General features: G+C 37.9%; 1 protein-coding gene across 1 annotated transcript in view; it reads right to left on the minus strand.

Annotated features, from left to right (window-relative positions):
* Window positions 1-13,398, minus strand: part of LOC149776815 (UPF0764 protein C16orf89 homolog) — a 78,812-nt gene extending 65,414 nt beyond the window's left edge. The window contains exon 1 of the mRNA XM_089941523.1: window positions 13,000-13,398. Coding sequence (XP_089797649.1) covers window positions 13,000-13,201 — 202 coding nt within the window. The 5' untranslated portion in view covers window positions 13,202-13,398. The remainder of the gene's footprint in view (window positions 1-12,999) is intronic.
* Window positions 13,399-13,610: the final 212 nt, after the last annotated feature.

Here is a 13,610-nt window from a genome sequence, read left to right on the forward strand (position 1 = left end):
TTGTCGCGATTTGAGCTAGTTCCGACATTATTGATATTCATTTGTTCAATCTCAGAGTAGATATTTACCATCACGGAAAATTCTAGATCAGATATAACTCCGTCGTTGAGACTCTCAGAAAGCAGCGATGATAATTTCGAATACGCCTCGTTGACCTGGGATAGTTTGCTCGTGTACAGGAATAATTTTTCATTTGTGCATGAGGATATTTTTTTTGCGATAATATTGAGAACACCTGCGATTGTCGTTGTCGATGATATTATTATCGTTGCTACGATCGGCGCGATTGTTGTTACCGCGGATAAGATTATTCCCGCACCGGCGATAATTGCGCTTACCGCGTACACAGCAACATCGATGGCAACTAATCTACGCTGATATTTTTTTATTTTTGTTTGATACTCGTCGAGGAGTTTTTTTAACGAATCCTGCCATGAACACGCCTGATTGTATCGGTAATCCGATGCGGTCATTTATTGATTAGGTTATCCAACTAAATGAGTGTGTCCTGACAATATATTCGAAAATTACATAATACTTGGTTGGTTCCGTCATGGATCTATCTGGCGGTTCTAACTCAAATGTTTCTTCGGTATTTTCATCCAGTAAAATATTTAAAAATCCGGAAAAATCATCGGAGGTATGGCGCCATTTGTATAATCTTGGTATTATCTTGAATCTTATCATGGAAAAAACATATACTCGATACGCACCGGTAATTGGCGCGATGAAGCTAAATGTATTATTTTCAGGTGTCCATGTAGTTGAATAATTCGTTGTCACAAATGGTACATGACAAAGGATTTTTTTTGATATTACAGGAACTGGGATTGAAATCCATTTTAATTTTTCGATTCCTACGACATTTATCCTTATGTCAATATCGTCAATTTTTGTGGTTGCATCGAGAAGTTTCGCGTTCAAATCTCGAATTTCTCCGTCATACGACGATACATCGACCTTTTGACGCGCCAAATCACGCGTCGTGGAAATTTCCTCGTTGATTTTGGTAATATCCTCGTTGATTTTTCTCACATTCTCGCTGAGATCGTCGTGTAATGTCTTATCGGTCTTTTGGTGCGCAATTTGACGTATCGCAGAAATTTCCTCGTTAATTTTGATAATATCCTCGTTGATTTTTCTTGTTTTCTCGTTGAGATCATCGTGTGATGTTTTATCGCTTTTCTGACTCATTACGGTATTTATTTCGGTAATATCAGCGAAAATGTTAGTGATGTCTTTGTTGATTTTTCCTACCTTATCGCTGAGATCATCGTGCGATTCTTGATCGACTTTTTTCTTTGCTAGCTCGTGTGCGGCGGCGGAATTATCGCCGGATGTTTTTATGTCCTCGTCAATTTTTTTACTAAATTTAGCTAAGGCATCGTCGAGTTTTTTAAGATCGTTATTTAGCCTGTTAAATCTTTTTGTCACTCTGTCCTGAAGATCGTCGTGTGATGTTTTATCGGCCTTCAGAAGCAACGTCGCTGATAACTCGTTGTCTTTTTTTCCACATCTGCGATATCGGCCTTCAGGGGCAACTTCGCTACAAAATCGGCGATATCAGCGATGGATTTTGATACCGATTCTGATAGGCGAGTAAATTGATCAATGTGATCGTTATATTCGTCCCGCCTGATTATATCGGTTATTTTGACGTTACTTGTTTGTAATCTTCCTTCCTTGCTTTGAAAAATGGCAACTTCGCCAGGATCTACTTCTGACAACGACAGAAGATTATTAATATCATCCCTTGTGGCGAACTTTGATAGATCGACGTCGGCTACTTCCTTCTTCCTGTAGAGGAATCTTCCGTAAATATCAACCATGATACTTATCTACGGCATATTCAAATACAATTCTATGATACGGACCAGATGATTTTGAAATCGCATCGAGGACGTTAATTGATTCAGGACTGCATATCGGTGGATCCATTAATGTCTGCGTCGGAAGTGTCGAATACCAAATCGGAATATTTAACTTTGAAACGTAATTGATAAATTCTTTTGGTGGAGCTAGTCCGTACGAGTCAAAATAAACGACTTCGCGAGGATTAATCGCGTAGGCGACCCAGTGTGTGCCAGGGCCGGTATTTGAATCGAGATTTATTATTCCTGTCTCGGTGGGATTTGGTTTTTCTGGTAGTTGATCCCGCATAAATACGCCTCTGAAAAATTTTATTTTTTTATTCTTTGCTTCGCTGAATAAATCTAAGTTTGAATAGGGCGTGCTAATCTTAGGCCGGATCCGTACGGGGGGCGTCTTAAATAAAGGCCGCTTCCTTTTTTTTTACCGTATCGCCCTCCTATTTTTTCTAGTAGTTTTTTACCTGCGTATCCAGCCGCGCTTGATGCTAGACCGGTTGCTATCGACGGGGCAATTGCGGCTAATAATCCGGGAATAGCAGCTAGTAGAGGGAAAAATCCACCTGTTTTGACCATGTCTCTGATGGCACCTATACTAAGAATCACATGAACGCCACAATTCGCTGATTTGGCTTTGGTAAAACGTCCATGTTGATTTTTAGTTAGCGATAGTTTGTTAGGCCCGCCCTGAATTTGATCATTTTTCAGGGTTAATTTCACACCGCATCGCTTTGCTATCGCTGACTGGAGTTTTTTCATCTGACCCGGGGTCAGAGTTACGCTGACGTGTTCGTATGGCATATTAATATCGTTTTAATCTAAATTTAGAAAATCTAGATTTTCAATCTTCGATGTTACATTTTTTCGACAGGCGCGTCGATGACTCTCATTCTGCCGCTGATTCCTTCCAAGATCATTGTTCTATCGCTGAGAATTACCGCGACTGCTTTATATAAATTATTTCCCGTGCGAATTCTGGCTTTCAAATGGATATCAACGACGGATTGCTTTACCAGATCGAGATGCTCCAGGGAAAAGTAGTAGATAGGATAGTGAGTATTAAAATCCAGTTGTGATATTTGCAATCCTGTATCGATATTTTGATCGCGACCCATAAAACACAACAAGCGATGATACGCGCGAGCCGTCGAATGATTTTCAAAATTAATTGATATTTCCTCCGATGGTTCTTGTTGGCCATTTACTCTCAGAGACACATTTGTTGCGTGGATACTATCACATATCATATGGCTGTACAACTGACTAGATCTTCGCGTGTGCAAAAAAGCGATAAAGATATGCCTGGGTGCAGAGGTACCTTGCTGAGATGCAATACGCCAGGTAAAATCACCATCAATATCGGTATTTGTGGAATCTGTTGTTGTTGTCAGCCATGACATGACAGATTTACCGCCTTGGTTCATGAACGATAATAATTTTTCTTCCTCGATTATTGATGGAGTTATCGCTGGCATCCACAAAGTAAATTTAGTTAATTTTACCATACCGACATTTGCGGCATCGCCAGCAGCATTTATCACGTTAGTAACGTAATTGATAGCACCTTCCCGCCAGATAGCATCGTCGCTATTTCCCTTTCTGACGAACGTTACGGTATGTTTTGCTCCGTAGATGGTTTTCCTGAAATGTCTGCAAAATCCAAATATATGGGATAGCGGAATAGCACAAGAGAATCTTCTGCGGTCTCCTGCTAGCATGAGTTTTCGCGTGGCAAATCCGATATTATAATCAGTATAAGGTTTAATGATCATATCTTCGACATTTACAGGAGCAGCGGCACGATCATTCGGTTGTCCGATATCAAATGGTCTGTTTTCGGGACGATCAGAATTATCTTTGGCAAACATCATACTAGGGCCAGCTGATCTAGTAAAATCATCCGAGTATCTGGCTAGGCCTATTATCGTAGTTGCCAAATCAACATCATTGGTAATTGACTCAATCTCTCTTCCATCGATCATATAAGTGGCGTTTTTGAATAATGCCATGATGCCGTTGTTAACAAATCCGACTCTAAATTCTGCTCCATAGGCGGTATTATCTGCTTTAACAACTTCCCCGACAACTTCGATATATGCCTCGGATGGAAGAAAATATCTTGTTGTATCGTGAACTTGAATTTCCAAGCGATTAGGTGTATTTGGTTCAACTGCGTCGTACGAGAAATACTGGAAATCACGCACGGATGTGTCCTTGCCTACAGGTTCGTCCATGTCGAATACCTCATTTGACACTTGTGCGAACATTTATTATTAAAATTATCGTCTAAAACGAAGACCGCTGCCCGAAATAAAACTTGTATTTGCAACTTCCTGTACTAGATCATTTATTTTTTTATTTGCTGCGTCGTTTATAACTTTACTGACATCAGCGGGCATTTCGCTGGTGCTAGGTAATTTGACAGGCTGCTTTTTATTGCGCATTAAGTTTGATATTTTGCTTTTGACAACATTGAAGCCTTTACTGGCCAAATTACCAACGCCGGAGATAACAGTCTCGCCGATCTTTCCTATTGCTTTTGATGCAATTTGCTTAGCTACAGGTCCGATTTTAGGGACTACCCTTGTAACGAGACTTCCAACGATGTCGCCGAATCCATTACCGTGGATGTATTTATATACGGGCAATCGAGAGTTAGCTACGCGGACCTGTCTAGGTCTGCGCTGATGTTTGTGAACTATCATGTTATTTTAAGTGTGTTGTTTTAATCGATGAGTTCGTCAACTAGCTCTTTGTAAATGTAGGAATCAATGACACCGCCGCGAAATAATCGCTTACAAATATCGGAGGCCTCGTTGATTATTTCAGAAGAGTTATTTCCGGCTCGTTTTCCTCCGATTAATATTTCGAGGCGAGATACGTCGTTAACAACGCTGTCAGGGCAAACGGTATATCCGCTTCCTGTTTTTGGTGTTGGTGTTGTTGGCAATGATAATCGTTTCCTTTGCATTTCTTTATATTCATCGACCTCTTTTAGAAATTTTAAATATTCGTGATCGAAGTAATTTATCGGCTTCTCTAAACTACCAAAATAAATTAATGCCGGCCAATCTCCTGATCTGATTATATCAACGAAATTTTCTCGCAAGAATAATCTTCTATTTTCTGGAGTATAATTCGCAGCGATAATTAATCTTGTAAAATTATTTTTGAGCTTATCGATATTGTCTTCTCTCAAATAATCATCAGCAGGTTTACTATAATCAATTGATCTTCCTAAACGAGATGCAATTTCTTCCTCAGTTAATGCTCGAACTCTCTCATCCCCAGGTGGTTTGTAATCGCTTGGTTGAACTTTTTCTTCTGGTATTGGTTCCTGGTCGCTCTTATCTTTTTTCTTTTTTGGTTTTTTCTTTTTTTTCTGAGGTTGACTTTTTTCCTTTGGTCTGGCCCCTAATTCCTGTGGTTGAATATCTTCTTCCAATTCCTGTGGTTGAATATCTTCTTCCAACTCCTGTGGTTGAAATTCAAACTCCTGTGGTTGAATATCTTCTTCCAATTCTTGTGGTTGAATATCTTCTTTTAATTTTGCTTTTCTTTTTCGTGAAGATTTATGTTGTTTTAGCAATTCCGCCTGTTCCTTATTGTAATTTTGTGTTTCCTGTGCAGCCCTAAGAAATCTTCTGTAATATGGATCCGTTTCTCTCACCTGTGATCTTCCCGAGTAAACTTTATATAACATATTATGCCAAATTTTACGGTTTGCGTATCTTTTTTTTCCCCTCATTAGTCAGATATTCTCCTCGACCACTAAAATAACCTTCCGCAAATTTACCAAATTGATCTATATTATACAACGTCGAGAGCGGCTGTGATATTATTTGCCATCCCTCCTCGGTAAAATTTCCTCTTATGTCATCGGGATCAAACGGTTTTCCTCCTCCAGGTTTTCTTCCTCCAGGTTTTCCCTTTTTTATTTTAAAACCAATTGCTTTTGTTGGTTGTGTTTGATCATGTTGTTGTGCTAGTATTGCTAGTCGATCCGGTAATACTCGTGAATGTTCCTCAATTCCTCTCAACACGGGAAGAATTCCACGTTTTCTGATATCCGGATCGTCCTCGTCACCAAAAAAGACTCTTTCGGTTGCTTCGGTAACTGGCTTCAATAATTTCGACGATAACTCGGTAAATCCCTGCTCCGCGTCTTCGTGTTCTCGGACCTTTTTCTTAAATAATTCTTTTACTGGGATAAGTTTCTTTAGTGCCGCTAATTGTTCTCGCGCTAATCTTGCGGAATGAGGCTCTCCAACTGTGCTAGTTTTCGAGCTCATATTATTTTTAATTATATCATTTTAATGTGACGTAAAATGGACCAAAGCAGCCCCACCATGCAACAAAATTCAATAACACAAAAATTTATTCCCGATAATTTATTTTCCTGTCTCGGACGCTATATTTACTAACACACCCGGTGCGACCACACGATGCATCCGGTCTGAAATGCATGAAAATTAGCTCCCGTAGAAGGCTTTATTTTTGATTTCTGAGGCTTCTATGGAGAAAGTTCGCGTAGGAAGGTTTATTTTAGCTGGAAACTCTGGTCTGTTCAACTTCCCTGCTGCTCACAGCTATATATTCACGGGTTTAACTACCGAGATTATGGCCATAAGGGACCGACCATTTAATCCTGTAGTTGATGGGGGCCTTTGTGTTTCTTTTTCTGGGAATTTAAAATCTTGCTCAACAAATATGATGGATAGAAGAAGTTCTTTCTCCTACAAATCAGAGAAAGAGTATTTTTTAAATCTATTTGGGAACAGGACATTGTGTTCCCGCATGACGCCCCACCCCCAACCCCGTACATTAAATGGTTGGTAATGGTATTTCAGCACAGTCCCATCTATATAGTGCCAATTCTATGTAATATTCATAAATATAAACGGAAAATGTTTCAAAACTTGATTAACCCTTCCAGATAAACATAAAAAAGATAGTTTATAAAGATAAATTTAAATCAATGTTAGACTGTTTTGCATAAAGTTGTTGTAACCTTCCAACATGCACGCAAATTTAGATTTTGTTTCAAAATGATATGTCACATGATAATTTTTTTTTTTTTTAAATATCGTTGTTACAAGATGAAATTATTGGAATTCTTAAATGATACTGTTGCTGAGTTTGATCCAAGTCGTACATGTATATATGGTAATTCATATTTTGTATGACCATGGTATTCAAAATGATTATAAAGTCTTCCTTAACAAGCTGACGGCAATGGAATTATTCACGACTTTCCCGATCATTTGCTGTACAGCTATTAATGGACACTACAAAGAAAAGTTTAAATTTCACCAGTTAAATGGCCAACTTTAATTACCCATGTATACATCAGTGGGCTTTTAATTCTATAATATAATAACATACTGAGACTTAAATATTGTTTTATATTAACAGGTCCAGATTACAAATATCATCATCACACTAGAGCCTTATCCGTATTATTTGGCGGCTTGAATGACAAAAACTGCACACCAGCCTTTACACACCAGGAATTATAGTATTGTTTATTATGTTGCATTATATATTATGCCAAAGAAAAACATAGTTCAGTTTAATTTCACACATAACAACAAACACAGGTTCAAATTTGATACATATTTAACTTTCTGTGAAGAAAAAATATCCCTTTTATTTCACTCCAACAGACACAGGTGCAAAATTTGCAACAGGCAGATTTTTTAACTTTCTTGATGGAAAACATTAGCAATGTTGACCAAACAGAAATATGCACAAAGAAGATGAGTCTAATCTTGATTTGTCAGTAATCGTTTGTATTTGGAATAACCCATACCCTTGCATGATATAAAGTGTAAATACAAGTTTCAAAAAATGGGGAGATAACTCAAAAGGTTATAATCTGACAAAACAGAACTTTATTTTGGCCACAAAGTCTTGTTATGTTACAAGAGTAATGGATTGATGGATGGATGAACAAAATATGTAATACAAATAGTATAACTCTTAAATTATTATATGCTCATTTTTCCCCCGTTAACTTTACATTGTCAGAATCGTTCAGTATTCACCGATACTGAACGCGCGCGACAATACACATATAGCATTCACATGAATAAGGAACTACTTTTTATTATAAACAAACAATGGACTCAGACGCCAGCACTTTTGATTTGTAAACAAATCATGTACATTCGCGTAAGAGGCTCTTTACGTTGTGGTTGTTTAAATTTGTTTCTGAATGAACTAAAACATGTTTCGTGGACTGCAAAAAACCCCAGCTGTTTTGGCACATTCCGCGTTGATACAATGTTTCGGATTTAGGCTAGCTACATTATATAAATGACGGAAGCTTAAGTCCTTACAAATAACATACAAGTAACAAGGCATATACAGTTTTCTTTAGCTGGTGATAAGAATAACAAAATAAAATATACTTACAGTTTTACATCCTGAATTTCCTCAAAATGTATTTTCTTAATTCTGCAAATCCGAATTACATGAGCAATGTCATCGGTTTTCAATCTGGATTACACATTTCGAAATTGTGCTGTAATTTCGATGATAAGTGCAATTGCATCCTCCTTACTGCACTCAAAATGAAATAAGCATTAAATTCCATAGCGTCATTTTGATAATTGCAATTGGAAGACTTCATATTTTTCCCACATTATGATTTCAAACATTCAATGACAGAAACAGAAACACATCTGCAGACGTAAACACGCTTCTCCCGCGTCACTTCAGTCCGATGTATTTCATGTATAATTTGCATAGATGAATCCAGTCCAAAATCACAAACTTTCGTCGATTCAAAACAAAATACCAAAATATATTCATTCCAGATAAAATGATAAAGTTGTTGCAATGCGTATTCATTCACAATATGACTGCAAATTTCAATTTTAACTAGACACGCCATTTTCTTTCGAAAGTTATGTCGAGCGCGCGACTAAGTTCAAATTTATCTGGGCCGAGTTATGTGCGCATTAATAATGATGTCATTGTGTAATGACAAATCTGCGCTTGTGTATTTAGTTTGGAATACGGCATTCATTCATTTACGTTGTTTCTTGTAGTGTATTTTGTTTATATAATTAAACCTTAGGTAGAATAAAAAAAAAATGAGCATATAATAAATAAAAAGGTTACTGCATTTGTATGGGAAAATATGAACTCGTTTAGTCGGAAGGATATACTGCACTCGCAATTTCGTGCAGTATTCCATCCCAAAGCTCGTTCATATTTTCCCATACAAATGCAGTAACCTATAATACTGATCAGACATACCATTTTTGAAACGACACAACGATAAATCGAGAATCAAAAAGCATGCCAAGTTTTAAGAAGATTTCTCAAAGTGCTTAGGATATAATGAGTAAAGAAAGTACAATGAACTGACAGACAGACAGAAAATATGTCTCCAGTATACTCTCTGATCTGTGAGGGGGGGTATCAAAAGGTTTCAATGAACTGACAATATCTGCTCATATGTCTAGTTATTTTTATGCAAATGGTGCATACAAAACTGGAAAATTGTGGGGGGGGTATTTCTTTTTTCAAGGAAACGGCGTAGTTAGTCCCAATAATGAACTTGCAATCTGGGTCTGTGGTTTTTTATTTTTATTTTCTGGAAACAGTGTAGTTAGTCCCTATAATGAACCTGCAAATCAGAATCTGTGTAGTTTGTGATTTTCAAGGAAACAGTGCAGTCCCTAATATGTAAGTGCATAATTAACTTGTAAAAAAGGGGTCTTCATTTTTGATTTTCATGGGAACAGTGTAATCCTCAATATGGCAATGCATAATAAACCTACAAATTAGGATGCATGCTGTTTATTTTTAAGGGAACAGTGAACCCATTTTAAGCAAGCGCATAATGAAGCTGCAAAGGCAGGATCTGTACTGTTTGATTTTCTTAGTAAACGGTGAGAGAAACTGGCATTAAAAGTTCCAGAGACTCTGAATTGAACAGGTGTGGGTGTCATGAAATGGTACTCTGAATTGGACAGGTATGGGTGTCATGAAATGGTCCTCTGAATAGGACAGGATGGGTGTCATGAAATGGAACTCTCAATAGGACAGGTGTGGGTGTCATGAAATGGTACTCTGAATAGGACAGGTATGGGTGTCATGAAATGGTACTCTGAATATGACAGGTGTGGGTGTCATGAAATGGTACTCTCAATAGGACAGGATGGGTGTCATGAAATGGTACTCTGAATAGGACAGGTGTGGGTGTCATGAAATGGTACTCTGAATAGGACAGGTATGGGTGTCATGAAATGGTACTCTGAATAGGACAGGTGTGGGTGTCATGAAATGGTACTCTCAATAGGACAGGATGGGTGTCATGAAATGGTACTCTGAATAGGACAGGTATGGGTGTCATGAAATGGTACTCTGAATTGGACAGGTATGGGTGTCCTCTGAATTGGACAGGTATGGGTGTCATGAAATGGTACTCTGAATAGGACAGGTATGGGTGTCATGAAATGGTACTCTGAATAGGACAGGTGTGGGTGTCATGAAATGGTACTCTCAGTAGGACAGGATGGGTGTCATGAAATGGTACTCTGAATAGGACAGGTGTGGGTGTCATGAAATGGTACTCTGAATTGGACAGGTATGGGTGTCATGAAATGGTCCTCTGAATGAGACAGGTGTTGGTGTCATGAATTGGTAATCTGAATAGGACAGGTATGGGTGTCATGAAATGGTACTCTGAATAGGACAGGTATGGGTGTCATGAAAAGGTACTCTGAATAGGACAGGTGTGGGTGTCATGAAATGGTACTCTCAATAGGACAGGATGGGTGTCATGAAATGGTACTCTGAATAGGACAGGTGTGGGTGTCATGAAATGGTACTCTGAATTGGACAGGTATGGGTGTCATGAAATGGTCCTCTGAATGAGACAGGTGTTGGTGTCATGAATTGGTAATCTGAATAGGACAGGTATGGGTGTCATGAAATGGTACTCTGAATAGGACAGGTATGGGTGTCATGAAATGGTACTCTGAATAGGACAGGTGTGGGTGTCATGAAATGGTCCTCTGAGTAGTTTTGTATTTTGTTTTTCATAATGTCTACGCTACGTATGCATTTTTTCGCAATGGATACAATATACCTTTTCACTAAAGCTCTGTCTCACTCTCAGCTTATGTACGCAATCCGGGATAGATGTAGCATCCTTCACCCACCCACCCTCTCTCTCTCTCTCTCTCTCTCTCTCTCTCTCTCTCTCTCTCTCATATATGGCTGTGTTATTATGTATTCTCTGGGTGGTTTTAATGCTACACCTGTCATATTGTAAATACCTGAAAAAACCTCTACAATACAAATTATATATCTCATCATACACGTAATATGTGGCATCCTTGTATATCGAGTGTTCTCTAAGCGCATTTTACTTTACATCTGTGAACGACAGCTTGAAAACTTTACTTGATAAGTCTTCTTAACTGTTTAGGAACTTTCACAATCCCATATATATATATATATATATATATATATATCCATTTTGGTGTACTTTGAGGAACATCAGGGCCAGGATACAGACAAATTCATTCAACGATATTATCGAGAACATATGGACAAAAAATACATGCCATATTCCATCACAAATCTGCATATGCAAAGAAAATTCAGAAGTTTGCGACACATTTGCTGTCATCATCTGGCTTGATGGAAAGGTATCCAGCTCTCTGTATAGCGACTGAAATTTCGTCCGCTTTTCCTCGTACACTCCTCGTTTCTTTCATCAAGTTGTCACAGTTAATTATAAACAACTCGACTCGATTGCAAATAGGTGGAAGCAGTAATTACCAGATTCGAGTAACTGCTAAATAACGTCCAAAACTGAGTCAGTTTAATGATTAAAGAAGCCTCAGATGCACCTCCGTTTTAATATTTTGATGACAAGCTAGTAAGGTGAACCTAATTCAAACTTACAAGGCGTCTTGTAGGCATTCCATCTTCTTCTAGTTCGTAATACACTGTATTTTCCTGTTTGAGATCCTATCCATACGATATAAAATGGAGTCGTTGTAGCACGCAGTAACTAATGAGTACTGTATGTCTTCTCTTACAAGACGAGCCCAATTGCACAGACCCAGATCTGCTGTCGCATAATGCGCTGGCAGATGTGGATCTGTGCAATTTCTTAGGAGTAATCTATATAATAGACCACATAGACCCTGATCTCGAAACACATTATGATATGGCAGATCAGTATCTGTATTGCTTGCAATTTGACTCCACTTATAAGCGAGTACATATGGTATGCTGCATTAACCTTATGTGTCGAAATGAACATGCGAAGACGTTTTCAATAAAAGAGCCTTGGCACACTCTGTTTTAAAAAGTATATATTATATAGTAAAGTGTCTGATATTCTTCCTTGAAGTTGAAAAGATTTAATTTTTAAAAACTGACTAGTGTTATTAGCAGTAATAGATAAATCGACTGATTGATAAGTATACAAAAGGGCATATACCCAGAGAAATAAAATACTTGACGTGTAAGGAAACTCCACACAAAATCTTGACTAAAAACATGATGTATGTTTTACACAAAGCGTACTATAACTAATACAAAGATTACATTAGTCCGATTTTATTCACAGCGATAGGTACATGTCTCGAACCACCCATATATATGAACTTCTGACTGTTCTGATCTCGGCTCTTTTCTTTAGGTAAACATCCAGTGAACGGAAACTGAATAGCCTTTGAATGAATACACACATTATATGAAGACACCTTATGCTATTCGATAAAATGATGTACTACTACACAAGGTACATGTACACACTTTTTGTCACCCGATCTCATGGACGCGTGTGTATGTATGTATGGATTGATAGATTAGGTATGTACGTACGTACAAGCTTAGTTACTAGGAACGGGTCCAAGTATGTATGTATGTATGGTATGTATGTATGTAAGTTTACTTATGTAAATAAGTAGATAAGTAGGTAACAGACTATCTACTAAGAACGGGTCGCAGTATGTATGTATGCATTTTCCTATGCAAGTGTATTTACCTATGTACATACATGTCTGTGCATGAATACCTTATAAATAGTAGCTGATCTATTAAACCCATTTAAGAAAATATTATAAATGATAAATACAATAAATAGTCTGTTTACCTTGACCAAGCCGAAGTCCAAACAATCCGTCCAGATTAATGCTACTGTAATCCTTACTGAAAAAGTCCAACATTTTGTCCAGGGCCACGTATACATTCTGAGCTAACTTAGGGACCACCTTTTGCAGGTCTGGTGTCAGAAACCCCTGGTTCCCTAATATCCCCAAGACTAGCAACAACAAACATACTGTCAACCTTGTCATCCCAGTATTGTTGAAGTGAATGCCAGGTAGAAATGAACAAGATACTTGAGTAGTAACAGGTGTGTTTTAATGAGCACGCTACCCAAACCTTTATCTAATTCAGATCTACGTTTATTTTAAGGTGCGTCAAGCCTTGCGCTAGGAAGTAAGACACGCTTTAGATAAGAAATGGTTTCAAAATCTCCAAATGCAAGAACTAAAACATCCAAAAGACACGCACGCTGCCCATCTGAAATATAAACTACACATAAATAAGTTTATGGTGTGTAGACCAATGAATCTCGGCAAGACTGCGTCACTAATAAATTTCTATCTCAGATGATTTATTGGTATGTTATTTGCAATAAAGCTTGTGAAACCGACAAAAAGTCGGTAATTGGAAATATAAAGAGAAGACAGACGGAATAGA

Source organism: Sinohyriopsis cumingii, chromosome 18 (genome assembly GCF_028554795.1).
Source record: "Sinohyriopsis cumingii isolate HCF-2022 chromosome 18, ASM2855479v2, whole genome shotgun sequence".
Taxonomy (NCBI): Eukaryota; Metazoa; Mollusca; class Bivalvia; order Unionida; family Unionidae; genus Sinohyriopsis; species Sinohyriopsis cumingii.